This window comes from Excalfactoria chinensis, chromosome 8 (genome assembly GCF_039878825.1).
Source record: "Excalfactoria chinensis isolate bCotChi1 chromosome 8, bCotChi1.hap2, whole genome shotgun sequence".
Lineage (NCBI taxonomy): Eukaryota > Metazoa > Chordata > Aves > Galliformes > Phasianidae > Excalfactoria > Excalfactoria chinensis.
Window position 1 is genome coordinate 26,717,615 of NC_092832.1, and position 26,282 is coordinate 26,743,896.

The 26,282-nt window shown below is 52.6% G+C and overlaps 1 protein-coding gene across 5 annotated transcripts in view; it reads left to right on the forward strand.

The window, feature by feature from the left end:
• Window positions 1-26,282, forward strand: part of PDE4B (phosphodiesterase 4B) — a 132,667-nt gene that overhangs the window by 67,254 nt on the left and 39,131 nt on the right. For 4 of the 5 annotated variants that reach the window (XM_072342557.1, XM_072342558.1, XM_072342559.1 and 1 more), the window contains 4 exons: window positions 20,996-21,190; window positions 21,907-21,943; window positions 22,034-22,104; window positions 24,730-24,779. In XM_072342557.1, the coding sequence (XP_072198658.1) occupies window positions 20,996-21,190; window positions 21,907-21,943; window positions 22,034-22,104; window positions 24,730-24,779 (353 nt within the window). Of the gene's footprint in view, window positions 1-8,317; window positions 9,328-20,995; window positions 21,191-21,906; window positions 21,944-22,033; window positions 22,105-24,729; window positions 24,780-26,282 lie in introns of those variants that run through there. The other variant, XM_072342562.1, reaches the window with a different exon arrangement.

The window sequence follows — 26,282 nt, forward strand, 5'->3', positions numbered from 1 at the left end:
GGTAGTGCATCTCCCCCATTTTCTCTAAACAGGTTGATGAGCAGCATTATGTCCTTTTCACCCAGCCACCCCCAGCTGCTACTTTACAGTATAGCAGTGCTTGTATGTTTAAACTTCTAAGGAGATCTGTCCTTGTTTCTTGGGAGGAGCGGTGGAGTATGTATCTAAAAGTTGGCTTTCTTTGTGACCTGGCATTGTCCAGGCCTGCCCTTACAGCCCTGAGCCAGATGTGTCACATCAGCTTTGGTTTCTGCTGCTGTATTTTTGTTGCAGTAACAAAGATAACAAAAAAATAAATGATGGTACCACAGAGAAAATCTTTTCTTTGTAAGATGCCGTAGTGCTCTGACCTCTGGATTTACTCAGGAGGCATCGGGTGCAACAATCAAAGCCAGAACAAATTGTTTCACAGGTTTGCAAGCTTTAATTTGATTCCCTTTTTGCATTGGCTTAATGCACTGTGTCCTTGCTCAAGTGAAGCTCACTTTTTCGACTTAAGGCATCCGTGCGTGCTCATGAAAAATAAACATAAACAGTGAAAGAGCTCTGAATTGTTCAGAATAACAGTGAACTGTGAATACAGAAGCAGCAGGGACATTTGGGAATGCTTGAGGACAGTGACATGTTACTTCAGTGTGCTGCAGCGTGCTCTGAAGCACTGCTCATTTTTACTACAGAAGGATGCATTTGTTGGCTGCCCAGGACATCGCTGGGCTGCCTATTTCAATACATGCTGATAAAGTCTGTGGTTGTTTAGATCTAGATCCCATCTTGCTGCTCCAGAGGTGGCCGTACATGGGGCACGTGGTGGGCTCATTAACTGAGCTCTGGGAGGACTGCTCGTCCCGTGTTGCGATTTGAGTTTCATACAGTCATACAATCAGCAGAGTTGGGAAAGACCTTCGAGACCATCCAGTCCAACCATCCACCTGCCATCAACTTAGGACCCCACTAAGCCGTGTCCCTCAGTGCCACATCTACACGCTGACGAGGTGATGTGCCATTGCTCCTCGTGGTGTGTTGGACAGAAGTGGCCATTGCTCTTGGAGGTCTGTCACTCCGATCCCTGACCTGCACCCAGCTAAACAGGTTGGCTGGTGGGGTTGTGCCCTACTTGAAGAGCACCTCTCCTGGTGAGGTCAGGTCAAATGGAGATGGGGAGAGCCCTTAAAGCCTGTGACTCCTCCATCATTTCTGCTCCAACTGTCTCAACCAATATCAGCATCCTCCCTGCTGAATCTCCCATCCAGACCAGCTGTTTGGTGCTGGCTCTGCGCGGCCCAGTGAGGACATGAGCTGTACTGAGGCAGACCCACCCTCACCTTCCATCAGCTCACCTCCTCATGCAATGCCAGGCATTCTGCATCTTACGGCTGTGCTCGTCTGTATCATGTAAAGCTTATTGCAGGTATGAAAGCACTGTTTAATTCTTATTTTATCCCACACCTTCCAGCGCACATTAAATTAGTAGTTTACATATTACTTTGCTGTAATGAAAAAGACCTCTGCTTTGTTACAAAGAGTAGATTCTAATTTTAAAGTTACATGTTTGTTGCTGCTGTCATTTTGATGCTTTCCCAGTATGTGATTTTCATGTTTTTTTTATTAGCTCGTGTTTGAAATAATGAACGGCGGTGCCAATAATTCACCACAAACAACAAAAAAATAGGAGTTGCCATTTGTTGCTGCATTCGGTCGACTAAAGATGTTTTCGAGGTGTGACTTAAATCATCTTGCAAGGGGTTGGTGTGTCCGCCCCACAGCTTGGCCATGGCTTTGTGGGGCTGCTTCCCCATGTGCAGAGCCATGCCTGCAGAGAGCTGGGGAGTGGGGGGAGCCAACCCAGGCTGGGCTGGGAGCTCGGGCTGCTGCTCAGGCAGGTGGTGGTGGTTCAGGATGGATGCAAAATGTCACGTTAGCTGAATGGATGAGCTCGGTGGTGAACGGGTCGCTGCATGTTGGCAGCTTCGTATGGATGGTTTTCTTGGGGTTGGTTCTTCCCCCTTTGCTGCTTTTCTGGATCTGTCCTTCGATACTGTTTCAATGTTCGTATTATGTTTCAGTATCAGAGCGCTGCAGTTTGGCAGCATTCGGTATATGCTTAATCTTTAGCCTTGTGAAATTTGTAATGAATTCCTAATGGACTTCCTAACTAACTACCCGGGCAATTAGGGAAAATAGGGCTTCAAAATGATGAGTGCGAGTACAGCGTGGAAGGGTCTGTTTTGTGCAAGTGATACTCTAAATGAACCTGGGATATTAACAGCTATTTCCACAGACCCTGTGTGCCCCATTCAGCTGGTGGGGGTGTTGGAGCAACGTACCCAGCTGTGCTGAATTACTGGTTAGCAAAGAGCTTTGTGGTTGCCCTCCATCGGCCACTGTTGCTATGCCAGCCTCCAGCTTACAGCTCTTCCAGGAGAGGTCTCCAGGTGTTCTGAAGAGCTCTCCTGGAAGGTGAAGGCACTCAGGTCCTTCCCTCTGATACAGGAGGGGTTAAACACTGGCGTGCTGCTCAGTGGGACCCCTGTCTGGGCAATGAGGCAAGCCTTCATCTGCATGTAACTGTTTGCTTTAGCAGAAATGACATCCACCTCCTTTGTGTCTGATTCTATTAACTAGATGCAATTTTCAGCCAATATCAGACATAACAGCTTTCAGTTGCTCTTCAAATGAAACTAATCTATGGTTCACTGGTCTAGAATCCATTTCATCCCCTGTTTATGTCCAAATGGAGCAATGTGGAAGACTGATACGTTCCAGATGTGCTTCTCGCACGACAGGCTTTGAGAAACGTCAGCTTGTGGCCAAGTTTCCATTCTTCACATCTCGAGAACAAACACAGCTTATAACAGACCGCTCACCTCCGTGAATGCTGGTTTTATGTTTTGAAGCCTTGCAGGTTTTAATTCACGTCTGAGATGTTGGTGGGGATTTTGATTGACCACAGGCCAGGATGCTCATTGCCTGCGCAGTATAGCACAGCAACCTCAGCAACGGGAGCTGCTGTGACGTGGGCTGGTCTGGCTCCTTGTGCTCCAGATGAGGGATGGTTCTCAGGTCCCTATAGCCCTCCACTTGACTGGGTATGGATGACAGAGTGTGTTCTGCCTTCTGTGTGGCCCAGAACATTGCAGAGCAGGATCCCATATACCCTAGAGATTGGAGGAGTGAAAAAGCCACAAAGAACAGGATTAAGGAGATAAGAAATAGCCGACCCCTCTGTTCTCAGCAAGCAACACTGCGGTACTCTGCATGGTGCCTCACCTTGAGCACTGTGTGCAGGTTGGGTGTCAGGATATAAAAAAGACATCATGCTCCCAGAGGGTGCATTGCCTCATTTAGTGCTTTGGTCACATTGTCTGGTGCCATCTTACAGAGGTCAGAGCGTAAGACTGGTATCACTGTGGGCTGTGGAAGCCACTGGGGAGCAGCCAGGTGTTGGTGCAGAACATCTTCTAGGTTGTTAGAGTGGTGTGGCTGCATTGAGGATGGACCTGGTGATCTTGGAGGTCTTTACCAAGCAATTCTGTGATTCTGTGATCTTCTGGTTCATGGGCACTTGGTGCTATCGGTCCCCAGGCCTCAAATGTGGGGGCTGGGGGTGTGAAAGGAAGCAGTGGTTTGGATTCTGTGCTGTCCCTGACCTGTCATTGGATTGCCAGGTCAGGAGAAACCCAAAGATGAGCCCATCCAAGGAGGCCCCATGTTGGTGGCCTTCCAGCTCTCCCAGCCTTGGTGAGCAGTGAGAGGCCAGCCCACGTGTCAGTTGGTGACTGGGTTTAGCAGATTTCCAGTGGGCGAGTGGGAAGAAAATTCCCTTCCCCGTGATTTATTTACCTTTGTTTGCCCAACTGATCCAGCTCAGACGTGTCCCAACACTTCCTTTCATTGCAAATCACCTCACTGTGGAAAAAGCCCCGCCGTGCGGCATTCAATCAGACACGATGGTCATAGAATAAATCCTTCTCGTTCTAAAACATTGACACGAGGGAAAGGAAAATCTATCAGAAGTGAGAGACTCTCCAGAGAATGGCCAACAGAAGCCAGGCACTGAGAGCTGCTGGCGCTGCCGGGCACAGCCTGTGTGCAGAACACGGGGCTTTGCCTTCGTCTACCTTGCCAGTATTTATCTGCTCCCCCCGGAGCCTGGCAGTAGAAATTGACAGAAGTAATGTGTTATACTCTGCTCAGTGCATGGTAAAATGGGCTTTGTAATGCATGAAGTCAGAGCTGGAATTATAGAATGATAGAAAGCTCCAGAGTTAAAGAAAGTGATAATCCTTTCAAACTTCCTTGTAGGAACAGTACTAACTTCATAGTGGGATTTAATACCTCATTACGAATGATGTGTCTGCTCCAGGTTGGATACTGCTGAAGGTTGCCTCTCCAAAGAGTGGACAGGCACTGGAATGGGCTGCCCAGGGAGCAGGGAGTCACCAGCCTGGGGGTGTTGAAGGAAGGCGTCGATGTGGCACTGCGGGCCGTGGTTCATTGGGAAATACAGGTGGTAGGTGGGCGGTTGGGCTGGGTGATGCTGGGGGTCTTTTCCAACCCCGGTTTCTTTTTAGAATCCTTTCTGTGATTCCACGATTACCTTTTCAGCTGATTTGACTGTAACACTCGGTGGCAGCATCCGTCCTTGTGGCTGCGTGGTTACAGCGGGTGCAGCAGCAGTGCTTGGGTGGCAGTTCAGGGCTGTGAAGTCTCCTGAATGAGGAAGTGTTACTTATTGTTCCGTCGTTGTTTGTCACTTGGAGGTTTTCCGTTCAGCCCGGCGCACAGCAGAGCTCAATCAAAGCCTACTGAATTCTGTTAAATGAGCAAGTAATTATATTTCTCAGCGCGGTTCGGTGGATTTATTGTTTTGGCTGATGTGAAGACTTATTACTCCCATAATTGAGATAAGTGCATTTTCATTGTGTTCTATTGCTAATAAAATAGTTGTGATTTAACATCTTGCTGGCTTAGAGCAGCTAGACCTTGCGCCTAATTACAGACTTTTCTTTTGCTTAAGATTCTGCGCGACGGAGGTTGAAAGGGTTTGTTTCCAAGGAAACAAATGCATTGCACTTTCGTCGCATAAAACGTTTCCTGACAGAAAATTCCATAAGCAGGCTCCCAGGAGCTGCAAGCAGCACAGGGTAACTGCAGCAGCTCCACAGCTCATCTCCAGCAGCCCAGCCTGCTGCTGCCGTCCCCACGTTGCTGCTGGGGGGTGCTGGGGAGCAGCAGTGGCAGAGCACCAACGCTGGCATCACTGCTGGAGTTTGTCAGCGTGCTTCAGTGGTGTTTCTTCTGTTTGTGCATTGCACACGCTTCTGCAGTAATAGGAGTGTGATGGAAGCTCCCTTCATGGCTAAAAGAATACACCTGTTCTTCTGTGTTACAGCTCTACATTTGCACGTTGCTGTTAGTCTTCATAGTGGGTTGATAAGGAAACTCCTTTGGCACAGCTCAGGCATTGCGTTTTGGCAGAGCAATGCTTTGGGACTTTAAATGTGGAGCGGGATGTGCAGGGAGAGGCGTGCAGGGGCTGCAGCACACTGCCACTGCCCAGGGCTGTGTGTCCCTGATGCTTTCCCACTGCTGCTAATGACGGCAGAGGCTGTGTTACCTGGGCAAGCTTCTTATGCTGCTGTGTTACATAAAGTGTGTTCAGTGCCATCTGCCTGCTGGGCTGCTGAGGGTGCTGGTGCGTAGCCTGCAGGGTTGGCTCTGACCTGGAAAGTGCTCTGCTTGGCAGCAAAAGGAGATATCCCCTCAAGTTCTGTGTGTGCCTTCCTCAAGTCGGGGTCAACTCAGCCGATAGCTCAGAAGGCAGAAATGGCAGTGGCTGTAAGCAGTCCTTTCCCCTGTGCTTCTTCAGGTAGTTGTTTGGCTTTCTGCAGAGCTGACTGCCATCACCCCATCCCTGGTGCAGGGGGAGGAGTTGTGGTTTGGGGCTCCGACCTCCGGGGATGTGTTCAGTAACCTGCATGCAGTGTCTGCATCAGCCCTATGGAACACGACCTGCACGCGGTCTTGTTCCACCTGCACACAGTCCATAAGAATCATAGAACAGCCTGGGCTGAAAAGGCCCACAGTGCTCATCCAGCTCCAACCCCCTGCTGTGTGCAGGGTCTCCAACCAGCAGCCCAGGCTGCCCAGAGCCACATCCAGCCTGGCCTTGAATGCCTGCAGGGATGGGGCATCCACAGCCTCCTTGGGCAACCTGTTCTGGTGTGCCATCCTTGGGTGCATGGTTCTTCAGAGCAAGTGCATTTCCTCTCTGAACATAACTCTAAGTTCTGTGTGTGTTTCATGGTGCATTGTGCTCTGGTATAGCGATGGTACATTCACCGTGTTTGCAAAGCATTTAAGAATTATTGTTCTAATTTTGCACAAAATCAGTGCTCCAAAGTCTTCTGGCTTGGACGAATTAGGTAGGGATGTGTGTATTATCCCGCTGCTGGAAGTTCCATGAGGGTGATTTCAATATGAGAAACATGCCATTGTCAACATGAGATACTTCTTTGTTAAGAACATGTCTCATTGAAAGGGAACTTTCAGTACTCTGAGGAGATGAGTTATTCAACAAAATCCTAACGTTGATAACTCAGTGTCTGGAATCAGATTCAGAAGGGGTCAGAGAAACTGAAGATTCGCTGCTGTTTGAAGTTCAAGATATTGTATTATCTTCCTCAGAGTGACAGTACAAAGGCAGGGATCATAACATACAGAACTGGACTTCTGGCAGGAATTGGGGGCCAGGAGGGTCGGCATCTGCTGCCATGGAACAGCGATGGGACGAGAGGTGACGGCCTCACGCTGTGCCAGGGCAGGGGCAGGCTGGGTGCTGGGGGACATCTCTGCTGCAAAGAGCGCTCAGCACTGCACAGCTGCACAGGGGTGGGCTCACATCCCTGGGGGCGTTCAGAGCTGTGGGGATGAGGCACTGCGGGAGGTGGGCAGCCGGTGTGTGGAGGTGGGCTGGGGGAGCTGAGAGGGCTTTTCCATCCTGAATGGCTCTGTGGATCTGTGATTTCACTGGCGATAGCAAACTCTGCTAGGCATTTATTTTTTTTCCCCTGTCATGAAGTCAAGTGAAAATAGAAAATATTTTAAAGTATTTTCATGCAGATGAACTTGTACTCCAAGGAAAGTGAGAGCATGATGGGAGCTCACAGTGTGGAAGGGAGCAGAAAGGAGCAATCTGAGTGCTGGAGGAAAGTGCCGTGTTCCCTTGTCTGCTGTCAGGAAATAGCTCCTTAAGTAGTGCACTCCCAAATTGGCGTCTGCTTGTTTTAACACAGACTGCTGTAAGGTAAAAATACCCCTCCTGCACTCAAGCAGCTAGGAGAGCTAATGCTCTTGAAAACTACAGCTTAAAGGGTTGCAGACAAAAAGAGACAAAAAGAATGCGTTGAGGGTAAGAAGTCATAATATTATGACCTACCTTAAAGAGGCAATTATGTTCTTCACACCTACCTCTGTGCAGCAGGTGAGGCGTGCAGCAGCCAGCCAAGCACTGAGCTGGGGCTGCCTGGCCCTGGGTGCCATGGGCTGAGGTCATAGAACCACAGAATGGCCTGGGTTGCAAAGGCTCATAATGCTCATCCAGTTCCAACCCCCTGCTGTGTGCACCCTGGGGTGCTCTAGGCCAGCATTCCAGGGGCACAGTGGAATTATCCACATCGCATTGGAGACGGTTAAGGAAATGTGACGTGAGGTGCCATAAAAATGGGAGCAGGGATGGAAGATGCAGCAGCTCAGTGTGGTGGGATAGAAAAACAGCACGTGGGAACTTCTGCCACCAAATGAGCAGTGAATTCATCTTGTCTTTCTTCCAGAAGCAGTGGGAGTCATGCTGCAGGCCAGCGTGGTGGGCTGGAGTCTGGCAGGATCTGAAATCTCACCAGAGGCGTTACTGCGTGTTATTTATAACGTAGCTGTTGGGCCCCAAAGCCCCACAGCGCTGACGTGAATGCTGGGAACAGCCCCAGCTTGGGTTCAGCTCTTTAAGTGGGCTGCATTTCTCTTATTTAATGGTAGATTAGATTTCAGGCTGCCCCACGGCTGTGGTTGGTTCATCAAACCTCTGCAGCGCTTTCAACGTGTGAGGTGATCGGTGTGTTTGTGATGGATGGAGCATGGTTAGAATAGGCTCAGAACACACAGGGGGTTGTGACCCACCACTTGGGACACGGTGCCTGCAAGCTGTGCCGCACCCATTGCTGCTCACACCCATTGCTGCTCACGGCGAGGACCCTTCCTTGGGGATGTCGGAGGGAAATGCCTCGAGACTCCCATTGGGGGAGATCCTGTAAGGGGATGTGCTGTGCATCCCTCGGTGCTGCCCGCCCTGCAGGCAGCGTGCCGCCCGCCTGGCAGAGCACCTTCCCCAGCTACCCGGCACTCCCCAGCCCTCCCCTACCCCCCGCGTCCCCTCTGCCCTGCGCCCTGCACACCAGGGCCGTCACTGCTCACGTCCCCAGCAGCGCCTGGCACCGCGAGCCGGATGCTCAGCAGCGGAGCTTCAGTGTCAATCCTGTAAAATTCCATTTTACGCAGAGACTCAAAGATCTGCTCTTGCTCAAAGCCTCGGGATGCGGCTGCAGACGTACCTGCTAGGAGCGTTTTCCTAGAAGCAGATGCAGGGAGCGGGGCTCCGCTCTGAGCACAGACACATCCCCGAGTGACGGAGCGAAGCGGAGCGTGCTGCTGCCTGTGCCAAGGGCCGTCCTCGGGGCTCGCCCTTTGATGCCATTGCTAACCCAGGCCTTTGTCACAGAGGAGCGATCCCTCGACTTGTCACGGAGATGGGAGCGTCGGAAACTTGGGCTCAGCGGCGGCTGAGTGAGCGATGAGTGTGACCTGGGGAGGATAAACAGGAATGCAGGGATGGCTCTGGAGTTTGGAGAACACCCGCTGCTGCTTTCTTTTTCCCCTCTGTGTCAGTGTCACTGGAAGGGATGATACAAATGAGAGCAGGAAGCTGCAGTTTGGGTTCTGCCAGAAATAGATCTTTTTTCTTCTGATAGAGATAGAGATGAAGAACTATGGGAGTCTGGAGAGGCTGTTCCGCAGCACCCTCACGGTCTGATTGCCAGGTCGTTTGTATTCGCGTACGAAGTGACATCCACCCTGAAATGGGAGTTGACATGTAATCAGAAAGAATAAAAACTCGTGGAGGTATCTGCGTGCCGCTGATACAACTTCAGCACGAGGGGAGCTGGGGGCGAGCGCGGAATGTGCTGAGCGCACCCAGGAGACAAGAGGAGGAACACCAGCGTGGAAGATGTTGAATGTTAACATTGCACGTAGTCGCCGTCATTCGTGGATTTGGTGAGTGTTTCTTGTTCTGTTCTGCCCGGATCAGGCAGTTCTGGTGGGCAGGAGGGCTCAGAAGTGTGCAGCTCTGCACTGGGGAGCGTGCAGCCGTGCGTTGGGAATTGTGCAGTTCTGAGTGTGCTGAGCGGAGGTGTTGGCTGCACACACACCTTCCCCGAGTTGAGCATCTCTGCGCTGCTCACTGAGTGTTTCCTTCAGCTCTCTCAGTGCTGACACCCCGATCTTGTAGAATCACAGAACAACCTGGGTTGCAAAGGCCCACAGTGCTCATCCAGCTCCAACCCCCTGCTGTGTGCAGGGTCACCAACCAGCAGCCCAGGCTGCCCAGAGCCACATCCAGCCTGGCCTTGAATGCCTGCAGGGATGGGGCATCCACAGCCTCCTTGGGCAACCTGATTTGGTGGTGGTGGGCATGAGGAGGCTGGGGCTGTGCTCCCAGGGCTGCACTTTGCCCCGCATTCTGCTCCCCAGCACACTTTGCTTTTGTAGCCAAGGTTCTGGTTTTGGAGGTGAGTTGTGAAGTTGGTGAGTGCTGTGATCTGTGTGTCCTTACACTGCAGAGTAGTCTGTGTTGCCTCTGTAGCACCCTGTGACAGTATAGGGCACATGGAGAATTTGGCACGCTGGAGATTCAGGGATGATATTTGTAGTCTTCATTACCAACATATCCTGTTCTTACTTGGGATAATTTCTCACTATTCATGTCGTTGCCAAAAATCAGTTCATCTACTGTCCCCTCTGCTTCAGGCTCTTTGATGAAGCTATAGCTCATTACTTACGTGTATTAATAAAGTAGCAAGGCTCCGAGTCTTTAAAACCCAATGGCCATTTGCTAACAGGTGGGCATGCAAGGGAGTGAGCGACTGCTCTGTGTTGTGGGGAGGTCATGAAAAACAGTAGTGTTAAGGTTGGAAATGTTCAGCATCTCCTTCTGTTTTGCCTGCTCCAATTTCCAATTTCATGCTGCTCCTGTCTGCCCATCCCAGTGAGATGCAGGGGGCTGGCTGGGCTCAGAGCCTTCAGTACTGCCTGGGTTAGCCCTGTCCATTGATGGAGAGACCACTTCTCCTGTTGGATGCCTGCTTCTCTGGATGCCCATAGGTATGACCTCCAATGGAAAGGTGAGATCCTCAACCAAGAACTGAGTTCTGTGCACATTGTGTTTGTGAGGAGTAGATCAGAAATCCGTAGGCAGAGTTTAGAAAGAGAAAGTCAAATATTTTTCTTAGGCTCACAAATGGCTGTAGGAAGCACAAAGAACGCACTGTTAGAATGTGTCCTCTGCGAAGACAATGCCTGGCTGAAGCGTGATCTTTAACAATGAGATAATTGTGATTTAATTGGCTCTGAGCGATGCAAGGAGAGACAAGCGTGTGCCTTTGCTGTTTGAAAGCCTGGGGGAAGGGTTCTGCGGGGCTGCCCGTCATCCCAGAGCTGTCTCCATTGCTGCCGACCATGTTCCCCAGGCTCCAAGTGAAACAGTCTCTCTCTTCTGGTGGGATGCTCCTTTGAGCCAAGCTCCCATATGCATGTGACCACGTATGTACCTGTAATGAGTACAAAGTCCCTGTTCCCATCTCTCCAGCTCCTTGTTGCAGTGTTCAGTGGCTGTTCTGCCCCACAGGGCTCTGCTGATTCTTCCCCCCTCCCATGGAGATGGCAGCTGAAGGTTGGTGGTCCGCATTGCCCTGGGAGTGTGTGGTGGTGTAACGGTGATGTGGTCAGTGGGCATAGTGGCAATGGGTCGATGGTTGGACATGGTCATCTTAGAGGTCTCTTCCAACATCAGTGATCCTGTGATGGTTCTGGGGCAGCAGGTTGAGCCTTGCAAGGGGAGGCTGGAATTTAGGCCAAGGCAGCTAGGGCAGCTCGACAGGGTGCTTAGTGCCATGATGTGCTCCCATTCTGCACACTGGTGTCACACCAGTATGGTGTGGGCTGTCACCAGTATGGTGTGGGCTGTCAGACTGGGGTGGTGGCTGCAGGACTCAACTGGAACAAAACGAGGGCAGGAAGGCACAGATAGGTCAGGCTGCTGGTTTTCTGCTGATTTTTGGGATCCTTCTCTTCATTCTCTTCTCATCTCGTTTTAAGCACTCCTTTTTCCTTTCTGTGTTTTAAGGGAAGCAGGAGCACTGTAGTGAAGGGATTGTAAAGGCACAAGCAGGAGCTTTGTGGTACAGGAGTGGCATTTCTGAGAAGCCCCTGCGGTGTCCTTGGACAGCATGGGCCTTGGGAACATGGCTGCATTCTCTCCCATCACGCTGTGGCCTTTCTATTTCCATATCCCTTACATAGTTGGTATTTAATCAAGTAAAAGTGCAGCTATAATAAGCAGGATTGATCACCTGTGGTAAACTGGACAGACTACAGAGATGCCAAAGAGCAGCCCGGTGTGAATGCAACAGGAGGCGATGCCTTTTACGAGCAGAGGGGTAATTAGCATGACCGTTAATTACAGATCCGTGCCAGCCAGTGCAGATTCCAAGCCCGCTCTTTCCGTGGCGTTGCTCACCACAGCAGAGAAGGGCCCAGCATTTCCCTTCTGAGCACCTGTAGCTGTGAGAAATGGTTCTCCCCGTTATTAACTCTGCAGAAGGAGGTTTGTGCAGGAAATCCGATAAAGCCCGAGAAACAAGAATCTGCATTCCTGAGCCTGCTAAAAGATAGGGGTGGAAACAGAACCCAGAGCTTTGCAGGGACAGCAGTGCATGCTCCTGCCATGTCCATGTTGGTGTGACAGCAAACAGCGGAGCTGCTGATGCTGTGCTGCTTGCTGGAGCTCTGGAACATCACCCAGGCTCTGTGCTGGAGGGCGATGCGTTTCCCTTTTCTTTCTGATTCTGTTTGCTGAACGACTGGCACAAAGCTCGTGCTGTGCTGCAGGTGTGAGAGGCCCTCAGCAGCTGCCCCTGGGCTGTCCAGAGAGCTGCTGCTGCTTGCAGCTTCTCAGCACAGTGCAGTGAATGAAGTGCTGCATGCTGTGCCCCCACACTGGCCATCCAGCGGGGAATGAATCCCATCTTCCCTCGGTCTTCCTGGAAGTTTTCTCTAGGAGTGTTTCTGTCCCAGCAGCTGGAGGCTGTGCCGACCTGCAGCACACAGTGCCGTGTGTGGTGACACAGTGCAGGTGGGTTGGGGCTGGACTTGGGGATCTCAGAAGTCTTTTCTCACCTCAGTGACTGTGTGATTTAAGCAAAGCACTTTGCAGGTGTAGAAAAAGCAGGGGGGTAAAAAAAGTGCAAACACAGCACGTGTAGTGAAAGTGATTAAGATCTGTCGGCCTGAAAAGCCAATCAGGAGGATGCTCCCCACTTCCCGTGCCTGCCTGTGCCACCTGCATGAGCCCCAGTGCTCCCTGCTGCCTGCGGCTGGGCTGGCACAAGCACGAGCAAAGGGCAGCGTTGGTGGTGGGTGGGTTTGGAATATCTCTCTGCAGGAGGAAAAGACAGAAAGAAGAAAAAAGTAAAAAAAATTCAGAGCTCAACACAGTTCACTCGGCTGCCATCCGCGGGGAAGGTTCTCGGTTGGTGCTGTGCTGCATATGGTTTTATTTAACCTTTTTGTTAATGATCTGAAGAATGAAACAAACAGCGTGCTAATTAAATGACGAGATGCCGCTAAAGCAGGAAGTGCTGCCAAGCCATTAAGGAAAGAGAAGCAGGGGATAAACAACGACGTTGGGATCGCATGGCGGAGGGACACAGAGGGTACCGGGGGCTCTTTGGGAATCCATAGTGCTGTGAAGGAGCCAGGGAGGGAATGCCAACAGAGAGCGGTGTGACCACAGCTGGGATGAGCTGAGGGCATCTCAGAGCTAAAGAGCAGCAGCACGCAGCGAGGCCAAGGGCTGGTGAATGGGGTTGGGAGCCAGGGGGATCCAGGGGTGTGGGCACAGAGGGGCACCTGGGGCAGGGGCTGTCTGCAGGAGGCTGAGGGCTGCTGGTGGGCTGCTGACTGCTTCCCTGTGCTGTTCAGACAGCGCTGAGAACACTTTGTGGGAACGGGCAGTGAATTTGACGTGGAAAAAATGTAAGAAAGTGACGTCACTTGTAAGTGTGGTTCATTTTCCAGTGCAGGAGGAGAGGAGAATTTCAGCTGAGAAGTGAACTTCCGCGGCCCTGCTGTTCTTTCCATTAAGCACTTTGTGAGATGAGGGATGTCTGTGGTCAGAGATGTGCGTGGTACAAAAGGGGAGGATTGGGGTCAGGGGTCCCTGCAGAGTGGCAGCCCTGTGGGTGTCCCCAGAGACCCAAATGGACCCTGCTGAGGTGCGGCACAGAAGCACAAACCCACCCTGTGCCGCATACCAGCATGTATGTATTTGTAGAGCAAACCGTGGCTGTTTGCTGTGGGTTTCTTGAGGCTCTCAGCCTCCTGCAGTAGCAAAACATTTCAGCTTCTCCATCTGCTTGTCGCACACCTGACTTGGGCTCTGCCAAGCTGGCGCACAGTTGGTTTTAGTTCAGCCGTAGCTCTCACGTCTGCCATAAGCAGGTGACCCCTGTCTGCTCCATGAGCTGCATCAGATGCTGTGCTCAGGTCTTGCTGGGAGCATCAGTATGTGTGTGCAGGCAGCAGGTGGGAGCAGCACCATGGGCGGCGTGCTGGTGCAGGCTGCTACCCAAAGGCTGTGCTCGGTGTGCAGGTGCCGCTTCTCCTGGCAGAGGGGAGACGCGCTCCCATAAAACACCGAGCAGCTTTTGTTTTTATGATATGACCAACATGAATCCTGAAACCCCGAGTCTGTTTCGTTTAATAGTGGGTCCCTCGTGGCTAATTCTGCATGCAGCGCACAAAGCAGCGTGACTATTCTGGGATGGGATCCCAGTGACAGCGGTGAGTCATCGGCCGCAGCAGCAGCGATGATACCAGGAGCTATTTATTGCCGCTCTCTGGGCTGCGAGTTCTGCTCGGCTCCGAGTTCAGCTGCAAGTTATGTAATTATTCCTCCTGGATGGTTTTTCTGATTGGTTTGTAATTACAAAACATTCTCAGAACGCTTCTGTGTTTTAAAATTAAGACCTCGGAGTGACTTAATGCAAGAACGAAGAGATGAAATCCTACTTGGCTTATGTATTGTTTTCCCTTATCAGTGAAGCAGGCAGCTTTCTGGATGCCACTGTACAAACTTCTCTGTACAACAGCGTAGCATGTGATTCCCCGCTTCAATCTGCTTACAAACAAGGATTTGGGGTAGAGTCCTCACAGAACCAAGCTGCTGCTGGGTTCCTCCACCGCCCTGGGCTGGGAGCTGCTCTGCTGCTGCTTCCTACAGTGAGCAAAGCCTGCAGGGTGGGGGCCAGCAGGAACCAGCAGGAAATGGGGAAGGAGTGGCTCAGCCCTCCGTGCTCAAGCGCTGCCCTGAGTCTGAGCTCAGGTTTAGCTGCAAAGCCACAGAGAGGGGAACTCTCCGATCTCGTCTCTCTTTAGAAGGAGAAATAAGTGCAGTCCTTCTGTTTATGATCTGTTCCTCAGAACTGCGCTGTGAACTCAGCACAGGATTTCACAAGTTACAGGAAGGGCATTAGTCAAGGCTCTGGAAGGCTCTAAATCAAACGTCGCCGTGCCATCCCTTACGTCAGTCCGTGATTCTAACACTCGTCAGACGTCACTTTATTGCAGTCTGTATTCTGTGCTGCATTTTGACATTTCTCTCTGACTTGTCTCCCTTCCTTAGCATAAGAGGGGGCATCTAAGGGTGGTTTAGCAGCTGGTTTGGGTGGAGATGTAACCTGCAGATACAAAGGCATCGGTGATGTGGGTCTGTTGGGGGCACCTGTCCTGGAGGACGGCAGTAAGACAAGAAGTGCTCCTCCATGTCCCGGCCCCGAACCCAGCCATGGGAGCCACTCCTGGCAGCCCTGCCACTGGGGCTGGGTGCGCTCATCCCAGCTCAGTGTGAGCAGGAAGTGTGTCTGGATGCCGTCCTGACAGCGCGGTGTGTTGGCAATACTGGGGGGGAGAAATCTGTCCTGAGAAAGCGGCTTCTAATGACTGCAAGTAGGGGGTATCTCTTTGGTCACCTTTTAGCAACAAACATTTTTTAAAGGCTTTGGTTTTCTGGGTTTGGGCTTTTATTTTTGTACAGCTGGATGTGGTGCTCACGGTCGTGGGATGCTGCAAACTCAGTGATGTCTGCTAGGTTGCTGCCAACTCCATTATGGAAGCTGCCCCTGGGTGGGCATTCACATGCTGGGGGCTGTTCTTTTTTTTGTTCCATGAGTTTCTTTGACATCACTGGGAGCAGTGTGAGCTCAGCTTCCTTGAACAGTCCCCTTTGGAAACTGGGTATAGGCTGCTGATGAGGGGGGCATTCAGGGATCGCATGGGGGTTGGAGCTGGCTGGGCTTTGAGGTCCCTTCCAACCCAACCGCTCTGTGGCTGCAGTGCGCTGGGTCCCCAGGCCCAGCATAGGTAGGCACACATGGAGGATGTTGGAAGAAAGGAGATGCTGTGTCTGTGGTGGTGTGGATGCGTGGAAAGGCATCCTCGAAAGCCTAGAGAAGGAATATTAGCTGAATGGAGAGGCAGCTGCGAGGGAAGTTCTGAAGTGGGCGCGTGTTGAACGTCCTGGTTTCACTGCCATCACAAAAAGCTGCCTGCTGCTTTTCATCTGTAAAGACGGCAGATTGTTTGGAGTGGGTCTGGGAGGACACGCTGACCCCTTTTGCTTTGCTGCAGTGACACTGCACAGCGCTTCCAGAACTGTGCTGTGGAGATCTCCACCTCCTGCAGGTATCCCAGCCGGCAGAGCGAGCCCTGCTAATGAGCCCAGCTGATGGCTGATGCCGTATTGAACATTAGTTTTGGACTGAAGGCGTCAAGGGGTGGATTCTGATCAAAAATAAAATAAATCTGTTCTCAGGAGGAAGCACAGAACATTGCCGAAGCTGTAACAAAAGCATTGCCTTCAGTCAGGTTTGACATTGGTGTCACAGCACAGGGTAGGGTAAGTTATGTGCCAAACAACAGACCTGCATGCTAAGGTGGCCCTGGCAGTTCCCTGTAAGCAAATCTGTGCCATGGGGAGAAGCCGTGCAGCCATCCCCAGCAGGAGCCATGTGTGGTGCGGGGTGAGCACAGCAGCCCCACATCTCCGAGCCACCGAACCACCTTCGTGGGCTGCATGGTCCCTTCTGTTATTAAAAAGGAAAAGGGAAAGCTCTCATGGGCATGAGCGAGGATTTATATAATAGGTTGCAATGGTTCCATCAAAGCCATTGTACTCTGTCTTGTGAATATCTATTTAATCAGTGGTTTAAAAAGAGCTCTTATTTGTGCCAAGTGATTCCTCTTTCTTAGGCTGCAGTGAGAATTTCAGGCTCTCGTGATGAGTGAGGGCAGCTCCTCTGGGCTTGAATGCTGCCGTTGAGCAGTCTTTGTGCCGGGGGGATTCCAGTGCTCAGGGAGGCCTTTGGGTGGTCCAAGAGCCTGGGAAGGGGCACTGCTTGTGCACTACCTCTGTGACAAGCTGCTGTGTGCAATTAACTGCTTTGTTGAATTGAAGTGAAGGGACAGGAGTCGTCCTGGCTCTGCCTGTACTGCTGCTGGTGTGAGCATAAAGGTGGGCAGCGCTGCAGTGGTTTCGGTGTGCAGCTAGTTAGCAGCATGGCAAGTTGGCATTGTTAGATGAAGCCGTGGGGAACCATTCTTGCAGCATCTCGGTATGTCTTACGACAGTAAGCTGACAGCCTGGGCTGAGCGTGCTCTGGAAGGTGCTGAAGCCATGATGAGCAGGCTGTGTTCCTGCAAATGCCAGCAATAAATCCCCGCTCTGACGTCGGGTGCCGTGCAGAAGGTCTCAGTGTGACACACGCTGCTTTCTCCACCGTCTCTGTAGCTGTGCCTGCTGGGCAGCCTCCCTTGACCATTTAAAGTAGCAGAAGATGAAAGCCACGGAGTGCTTAGAGGTGGCTCTGCTAGGAACAGAAGGGCCTGACATGTCCCTTTGTTCCCCGCCGCGTCTCCCAGCGCCCTGCTATCTCGCTCGCCCTTCACATGACTTGCCACCAGGCCCCCCATATCTGCCCACTATCTGATGTTCCCGGTCAGATGCTCCATGTGCTGACGCTGGGTTATTAATACCTCCGCTGCCATTTGCTGGCTGGCCGCTCTGAGGGGATACCCACGACTTCCTCCCACCCGCTGCCTGTGATCTTCATCTTTCCCAGCCGCTCCCTGGGGCTGGCAGACGGCTGCTCGCCCCGTGACTGATTGCTTTGCTGGGCACCGTCCAGCTCCGGGCACATAAACACGCTCAGAGGAAGGCTCAGTGCTGGCAGGTTCCTTACTCAGGGGGAGAAACAGCCCCCATTTCTGTTGGGGTTCACCAGAGGAGCAATAAGCGAGGGGGAGAGTTTCAGAAATGGGCTGGGGAGGGCAGGTGCCCGGCTGGCGATCCAGCAAGCTGCTCATTTCAGCCCCTCACTCCCATTTAAAATACACAGCCAACAGCAGTCTGCCACGTGCAGATGTTCTGCTGCTGCATGGAGGGTGCTGCCTGCCCGCATTGCCTGCCTACTGCCTGCCATTTGCCTATTGCCCGCATTGCCTGCCTATTGCCTGCCTGCATTGCCTGCCTGCTGCCTGCCTCCCTTTCTTGCCCACACTTTAGCACTCATTCCAGATGTTTTCTCTCCTGTGTTCCATCATTTCAGCCAAACCATTCTTTTTCTCCATTGCAGTCACTCATCTGTGCTGACTCTCTTCTGGTTTTGCACGCAGTTTCTCAGCTTCTTTCTAGATGGCTCCTTCTTGACCTTGATTACTTCCACCAACTTGTCCTCCATTAGCTCAGCACAGCCATTCCTGAATGCAATAAATTCTCAGGATGTCTAAATTCTATTAGCTGTAGAATGAAGCATTTATGAAGATGACTTGAGCCTGAAGCACAGTCAGATACAGCGGCTTTGTGCCATGCCTACACTTCTATGCTCATTCGCATTGAAAACTTCACCTCTTGCATTATTAGATGACAATTGAAGGTAGCAAGCACTATTTTCTTCCTGACCCCCCAGTGTTTCTGGCTGTGCTGCTGTGCTGTTTGCTGTTACTGGCCTTGATGCCTTATAGCTGCATTCAGTATTTCCAACAGGCAGGACCTTTTTTCCTCTGTGCTTCCCTGTCTGTTTCTGTGAGCAGCACAGCACTGATTTGAAGTGACTCCGGAATAGCATCTCCAGCAAGTAACTGTCAGCATGAGGCAGAGCTTCAAAGGGATCGCTAATGAAGATCAAAGTGAGCCCTGCAGCAGGTCTGGGGAAGATTTGCATGTCCAGAGAAGGTGACAGTGTTACTAAGTGATGTTTGGGGTGCCAGCAGAGTGCTATTGCTTTCACAGCAGAACAACCCTGTACCAGGAGACTAGCGGATCGGAGACTATGCATATGGAGTGGAGTGGAATGGAATGGAGGAGAAATGGAGTGGAAGGGAACGGAGCGGAGTGGGATGAAGTAGTTCCATTGGAAGGGACGTTAGAGATCATCAGTCCCAGCTGCCTGACCACCTCGGGGCTAACCAAAAGTTTAAGCATGTTATCGATGGCGGCATCCAAAGCCCCCTGGACACCAGCAGGGGCATCACCCGCCTGTCCAGGGAGCCTGTTGTGGTGTTTGAGCACCCTCATGGTAGAGCAGTTTTCCCTCATGGTCTGAACCTCCCCCGGTGCAGTGAGCAGTTAGTGGTGGATGCAGCCATTAGCTGTGCTCCGTGTCTGCTGCTGTTGCTGGAATAGAACAGGAGTGCATGTGATTGGAAGATGTGAAGCAAGTAAAATCTTGCTGAAATGTAACCAACCAGATTAATGATATTTGGGAGGGCTGAGCTTGCGAAGGATTTAATGATCTGAATACCATCTCAGAACACTTTATTGTCCTTTTGCTGGCAGGAATGCGGGCACCAATTATAGAAATAAATCAAAAAATCAGGTCAGATCATTATTCGATGAGCCAAGTGAGAAGGCTGGGTGCATCTCTTAATGCCGGGGGGCTCTGGGGAGGAAAGAGAAAAGCCCTTCAGGAGTAACATTGCTTCCTGTGCAAGGAGGGGCCGTGCACACCCCTGTGGTGCTCACACACACCTTACACCCATTGTGTGCACACCCATCTGTGCTTCCAGGCCGTGGTGGTGGAAGCGGGGCTGTACCTGCTGTGTGGGGCTACACCTTGTGTTTTGTGAGGATTAACAGCAACAGGGATGCTCAAGCAGCCCGGGATGTGCATTCAGTCGTTTCGTTTGTTTTCCAGATGCATGCATGAAGCCAGGCTGTGCTAAGTGCGGCTCCTCCTGTCACGATGTTGCCCGTCCCCTCAGTTTCTCTGCACTGCACTGAAATCTTTTGCAGGTGCCCCTCGGGTGCGCAGGCAGCGAGCTGCAGCTAACTTCTGCCACCTGCTGCCCTGCGCTGCCCTGCATCCCCTTCTGCTCTGCTTCCTAAGGGCTGCGGTGGGAGGAGAAGAGGGGCTGCTCTCCCCGAGCCCTGCCGGCCAAGTGTGGAATGTCTGTGACATCAGAGTTAATTTTCTCGGTAGAGATGGATTAATTATCAGCCTGTGGTTGTAGATGCGGCAGTTGCAGAGCTGAGTTTATTCTTATGGCTGGAAATAAGGTGTACGCAGGCTGTTGTTGATAGAAGAGCAGATAACAAAGAGGAAAAGAATGTAAGTGAGCCATTACCGGCTCCAACTGAGCAGCTGGGTGAGCGGACACTACAGAGCAGCACTGTGTGTGCAGGGATTGCCTTCCACACACGCTGTGTCACACCAGTGCCCCGCTTTTGGATTTCCAAGGAAGGAATCCACGTCTGCACTGGGAATGAACATTTTTAATTGCATTAGTTAGAAACACCTTCCTGCCCCTGGAGCAGGGAGGGATAAAAGCAGAAGCCAAGTTGCAAACAGCCACATGCAATGTATGATGCTGATATCTGATCGCTTGCTCCTGAAGTCATCAGTGAGTAATGCAAAGGGTGCTCGGTGTGGCTGAGCAGCAGAGCAGAGAACAATGGGTCTGTCTGTTGCTTTCTGAGGGGTGTCACCTGCCGGAGCGCCCAGGGTGACCTCAGCCAGGAGCAGCAGCCAAGCTGAGAAGCCATAAGGAAGTGGGTGTAGAATGGAAATGGTGACAGACAGCTTGGGTTCTCTTTTCCAAGCCTCCGTTTTGCAGCACAGCTGTTTGACGTTGGCTCAGCTGAGATGCGAGATGTGGTTGGATGCCCGCTCCTCACAAACCGTGTGGGATCCCAAAACCTTTCTCTAAAAGCAGAGGAGGACAGCGTGGCACTGCCGGTGTGCTCAGTGGTATGGCTCTGTGACACAGTGCCTTCCGTCCCCACGGCGTTTGCAAGGATGTGGGTGAGGTTTGGCGCATCCACATGGTGCAGTCAATGAGCTGCACTTGGGAGAGCCAAGGAGAGGGTCAGGCTGGACACTAAGAGCAGTCAGCACTGCACAGCTGCCCAGGAGGTGGGGATGGCACCATCCCTGCAGGTGTTCCAGGGCCGTGGGGATGTGGCACTGAGGGAGGTGGGCAGTGGGCATGGGGGGTGGGCTGGGCTTGGGGATCTTGGAGGGCTTTTCCAATGGGAATGATTCTGTGGTTCTGTGCACTGAAAGCTGGCTGTTGGCAGGCATGCGTGATGCAGTCTGTGCTTTGTTTGCAGCTTCGATGTGGAAAATGGCCCTTCCCCCGGCCGCAGCCCGCTGGACCCGCAGGCCAGCTCCTCCTCAGGGCTGGTGCTGCACACCACCTTCCCTGGGCACAGCCAGCGCCGGGAGTCCTTCCTCTACCGCTCAGACAGCGACTACGACTTGTCGCCAAAGACCATGTCCAGGAACTCCTCTCTCCCAAGCGAACAGTAAGCACTAGCAGCTCACGTCCTATTTGACAGTAGCAGAGGCTGAGGGCCGGCGAGTCTTCCTGCAGTCCCCAGGAAGAGGTGCCTGCAGGCACTATGCACATTTCACAGCCCAGCAGACAGCTGCTGCCGTGGCCGGCCCACCCGCGACTCCCTCATCCCCATCCCATCCTGCAGATACTCACTTTTTCTCCATAATGTAGTAGAAGAGCTGTCAAAGCCAGGGGGTGAAATACAAGAGGACCCCAGTGCCACCTGAATCTCAATGGGAGGTGTGGTGGATTCCCACAGGGGAGCAGAGCATCCCTCCTGCCCCAGCACCCCGAGCCCAGGCTTCTTGTGTGAGCGCTTTGTGCTGCCAGGAAATCCCTCCCGGTGCTGGCGATGCTGCCCTTCCCTCCGAACTTCTGCTCAGATCTTCCACGATGAAAACACACGGTGTTTGGGTGACGTGAAGCACGGTGACACACAAGAGCCAGGAAATTCAGAGCTGACCTTTACCCAGGCCATGATGGGTTTTTCCAGCTCAGATGAGCACACTGCCCTGGCTCTGAGTTTCCAGGCTGTTGCTGTGCTGTGCCAGCGGTGCCCCCAGCCATCCCCACGCACTGCCCCCAGCCATGGCCATGCAGGGCATCCATCCGTGTAGTGATGGCCGTTCTGTCCTTCCACCCGCCCACAGTGTCTTACGGCCACGTTCTCCATTCCCCCCGCAGGCACGGAGATGACCTGATCGTCACACCTTTCGCTCAGGTGAGTTGGAAGCTTGCTGCCTCTTGCACGGGGCTGGCTTGGAAAGGTTTGCCTTGAGAAGTGCTCACGGATCCCTTCTGCTCGCCCCAGGTGCTGGCCAGCTTGCGGAGCGTGAGGAACAACTTCACGCTGCTCACCAATTTGCACGGGACGGCCAACAAGTAAGCGGGGAGACAAGGGGGGGTTGGGGCTGCGATGATGGGGGAGCGGGCGGCGGGGGGTCGGCGCTGTCCCGACTTTGGCCGCGTGGGGGCGCCAAAGCGCAGCCGCCCGCCTGAGCGGGGTCTCGCTGGCTTCGCGGCCGTCCGGCTGGCAGCGGGGGCCGAGCTGCCCCATCCTTGGGGACACCGCGGTGCCCACCACGGCCCTGTGCTCCCCGTGCACCCGGGGTCGTGCTGGGCGCTGAGCTTTCCTCCCGTTCATTTCTGTTTGCAAGATGTCATGGGAAACGAACCGCCGCGTTCCGAGGTGGAGGTTAATAGAAAAACAGATGGCTGAGAGAATGGATCCTTTCCTTGTTATTTTCTTGTGGGTTTTTTTTTTCCTTTGTTCCGCTTTGCTTTTCTTGAATCGCCCGAGTATTTTGGCAGTTCCTAATGAGGAATCTGAATTTGGGGCCGGAAGGAAGCGAGGGTGTAACCTGTGGGACGCAGCAGCTCCTCGCAGTGTCCTCCTGAACACATGCCCAGGTCTGCTGGAGGCACACAGCCGTTTGCCCAGCCAAGGGCTAAGCCATCAAATGTTGAAGCCATTACACACCTGGCGTCCACATCTGGGGATCACGGGAACCTCTGCTCTTCTTTAAGCCTTCCTCTCCTTCCTCCCTCCTCCGCCCCTGCTGTTCCAAGAAGGGAGAAGAGGATGCCGCCCCACTTAGTGACAGAGGTGTTGGAACATACGAGCCTGAAGGGCTGGGAAAACACAAAGCAAACGACAATCATCACTTGATTTTTGATGTGTTTGGACGGTAACATCAGGGTTTTTTCAGACAGTTTCCCGAGTGGAAAAGAGGGGGGAGTGATTAATTGATTGATGGCTTCTGGGAGGCTGAGTTTGGCATATACGGAGCAGGACGCAGCAGCAGGGATCTGACAGCAGCTCCATGTGACACCCGCTGGCTGCGGTGCCCTGGAGGGGACAGCGGGTGGATCGATGGCAGCTCACTGCCCACTCCTTCACAGCTGTAGAAACCAGGATGGGTGCAGCCAGGACGTCACGGAGGGTGCTGGGAGTGGTGCTGTTGTGTTTGCAAGCTCTGCAGTGGGGAATACCCTTCTGAACATGAGCTCACCCCTCCCCGCCCCCAGAGGGCACATCTCTGCACCGCGGCTGGAGATACCTGGAGCGCATCTCCCTGATACCGGCTGTCCCTAACGAGGAGTTTCTGTTTCCCAAAGATCCCAAGATTTCAGTTTTCAAAGGCTCGGCACAGGCAGGTCGGGGCAGATTTTCAGAGGAGTCAGCACCCAGCGTGCGCGCAACACGACGAGCCCTTCGAAGAATCCAGGGCCCGCCGTGCCCTCCGGAAAAGCAGAACTTTTGGAAAGCACTCAAAAGGTGAAGGGAGCCCCGCTCAGCTCCGGGAGGAACGTTGGGTCCGAGGGCTGTGGGCTGTGGGCTGCCCACCTCTGCACATCGCACCGGGTCGGCCTTCATGGAGTGCTGCCGGAGAAGCCCCTACAGCTGCAGTGGCAGCGGGATGGAGCCGCTCACTGGCTCTGAATGCAGCGTCAAAGGAGAGGCAGCCAGAAAATGGATGTTTGGTGTTCGGTGTCTGAGTCAGAAGGTCGGGGCTGGGAGGGACGTGGGGGGGATCCGCCTTTGGTTGGAACCGCTCCGAAACCCCTTTGGGAAGCAGAAGCCCCGGGTTTTGTTTCTGGTTAGCCTGGAAAACCATCCTCAATCCCAAGCGGACTGCTTTGATTCTCATCTCCTGGTAACTTCTTTACAGAACTCCTTTCCCCTTTTTCCTTTTTCTATCCCCTTTCCTTGTATCTTTCCCTTTCTTTTTCATGTGAATTATGGTTTCAACTTGAAAAAAGCTACCAGTTTGATTTGGCAGACGTCACAGTGGAATCTTTTGACGTTTGGAGAAATATTGCACCATTTTTTCCAGCCCAACCTGCTTGCTTAACACCAGCCAAATTTGCAGATAGCTCTCAGCCCTCCTGGAATCCACTGTTTCCTGACGGAGCTGCTGCTCCTACTCAAGCAGTGCCATTCTGTTTTGTTTCCGAGCTCACGCCATCGGCTGCAGCGTCTCATTATGTGCCTGTGGGTGCTGCTCTGGCTGCTCATGGTGGGATGTAAAGCCTTGCATCTCCATTGCAGCCCTGGACATACACACTGGTGTAACAACAGGCATTGCTTTGGGCTCCAGCCTGCACTCGGTTGGTGAAATACCAGCAGGAGAAGGCCTTGATGTGAGGCCTCAGTGAGCCCTGCAGTCACAGCACCCAGCCCTGGCTGTGCTCCAGGCATAGCTGGACCTCAACACAGCAGATGAAATGTGGGATGAGGGCACATCTTTTCTGTTGTGAGTTCTAGCATGTGTGTGTGTGTGTGTGTGTGTGTGTGTGTGTGTGTGTGTGCTTAGCTGAGGGACAGAAGGCGTTTGGGTTTTTCTAACAGGTTTATTGTATTGCTTGTGAATTGCTGGTCACTGGGAAGTGTTTTAGGCTTCTTTGTGAACCTGAGAACAGCCTTTTGGTTATGAGTGTTAGCAGTGGCAGTGCTTGGAGGGTAAAAGTAGCACCTGCTGATGGAGTATTCTTTACCCCTTTTAGGAGATCTCCTGCAACGAGTCAGCCACCTGTCTCCAGAGTGAACCTGCAAGGTATGTGTGGGTCCTCAGTAATCACCTGCCTGCAAAGAGGAAGGCTTATTGCACATGGGTTTACTCGTGGCTGCTCCTCTGCTCCCCCAGCCTGGTGTAGTGCTGAGCTCTTTCAAAACCAATGCAGGAGCACCGCCAGGCTCAGGTTGCTGCCGTTTGAATGGTTTGGGGTTTGTGTTTACCCTCGTGTTAGCATGAGGTAGAACATGATTTTGATTCGATAGCCATGGCCACAGTGACTGCAATTGCTCCGAGTCCCCGTGCAGCGCAGGCCTGGGCAAGCAGCAGCCTACAGCCTCCAACAGGCTCAGGCACAGCTGTAGTTTTTATCCTGTTTATTTCAGTTTGCTTCCATGTGATCTATGTAAAACTGCGATCTCAGAAGCCTCTCTCGGGTGAAACTCCCTTGGCTTTTGTTAGGCTGGAATGGCGTATTTTTTCCTTTCAACGTTTGTTTGCAGTCTTTTGAAATACCGCATTTAAGCAACTGAACGGGAGCAAAGTCAGTCGCCGCTCACCCCGTCCTCGTCCCCACGCTGGGTCAGCGGCTGCAGCGCGCAGCCTGGGCTCGGCTCCACCATGGGGGTGAATGGCACTGAGGGGGGCTCTGCACTGTGTGCTGCCTGGGGGGGGGATGTGCTGGGCTGGAGCCTTGGGGGACCCGCTCTGGAAGAGTTCTGGCCCTTCTGGCACTGATGGAGTTGTTACCCCCCCCCAGGGGAGGAGGTGGGTGGAGGAGTGCTGATGTGTAAGGTGTGATCTTGGCCTCTCCTGCAATTCCACTCTAGGAAGGCTGAGTAAAACCACGTTATTGCAGCGTGCACAGCCTGGGTAACTGTCATTTCCTTTCACACTGTGTGTTATTTACTGTCTGGGGACGTGAGCAGTCCAGGAGATTTCCGGCTCGGATTCCTCAAAACTTGGTGGTGGAATGTGGAGGTGGGGGCTGCAGGGAGAGCAGCGATGGCGTGAAGGTCCTCCTGCACACAGCCCAGGGAGCAGCAGCAGAGCTGGGCTGGCAGGAGCTCATCCAGCACTTCTTCCAGCACCGGTCTGAGCAAGACTTGGCTTTTTGGCCCCCTGTGAAAGGCTTCGTGGAACATTTCATAAGCTTTGCATAGATCTGTTTATATAGCTTACAGAATCTGATAACCGGGAGATAATTCCCTTCCAGGAACTTTTAGATGAATTTTCTTAACGCTTGCTGTGGAAACAATGGCTTTCCACTTCTTAACGCTTTGTGGGCATGGAGGAAATGATACTATTGCACAGCACCTCCAGCACAGCAGAGGGATGCCGGGTACCACAGGTAACCCCGTAGGCAATCCTGTAGGTAACCCCAGCTCCTGATGCCTGGAGCCTGCAGCCACTCCAGCTCCCTTTCTGATAAGGGGCTGGTGTTGCTCTGGAGGACCCAGAAGGAGACAGCAGCTGATGGGAAGCCCACTCGCAGCATGATGAACCCAGTGCTCCCCACTCACAGTTTTAGTGTTCTGGTGCTGT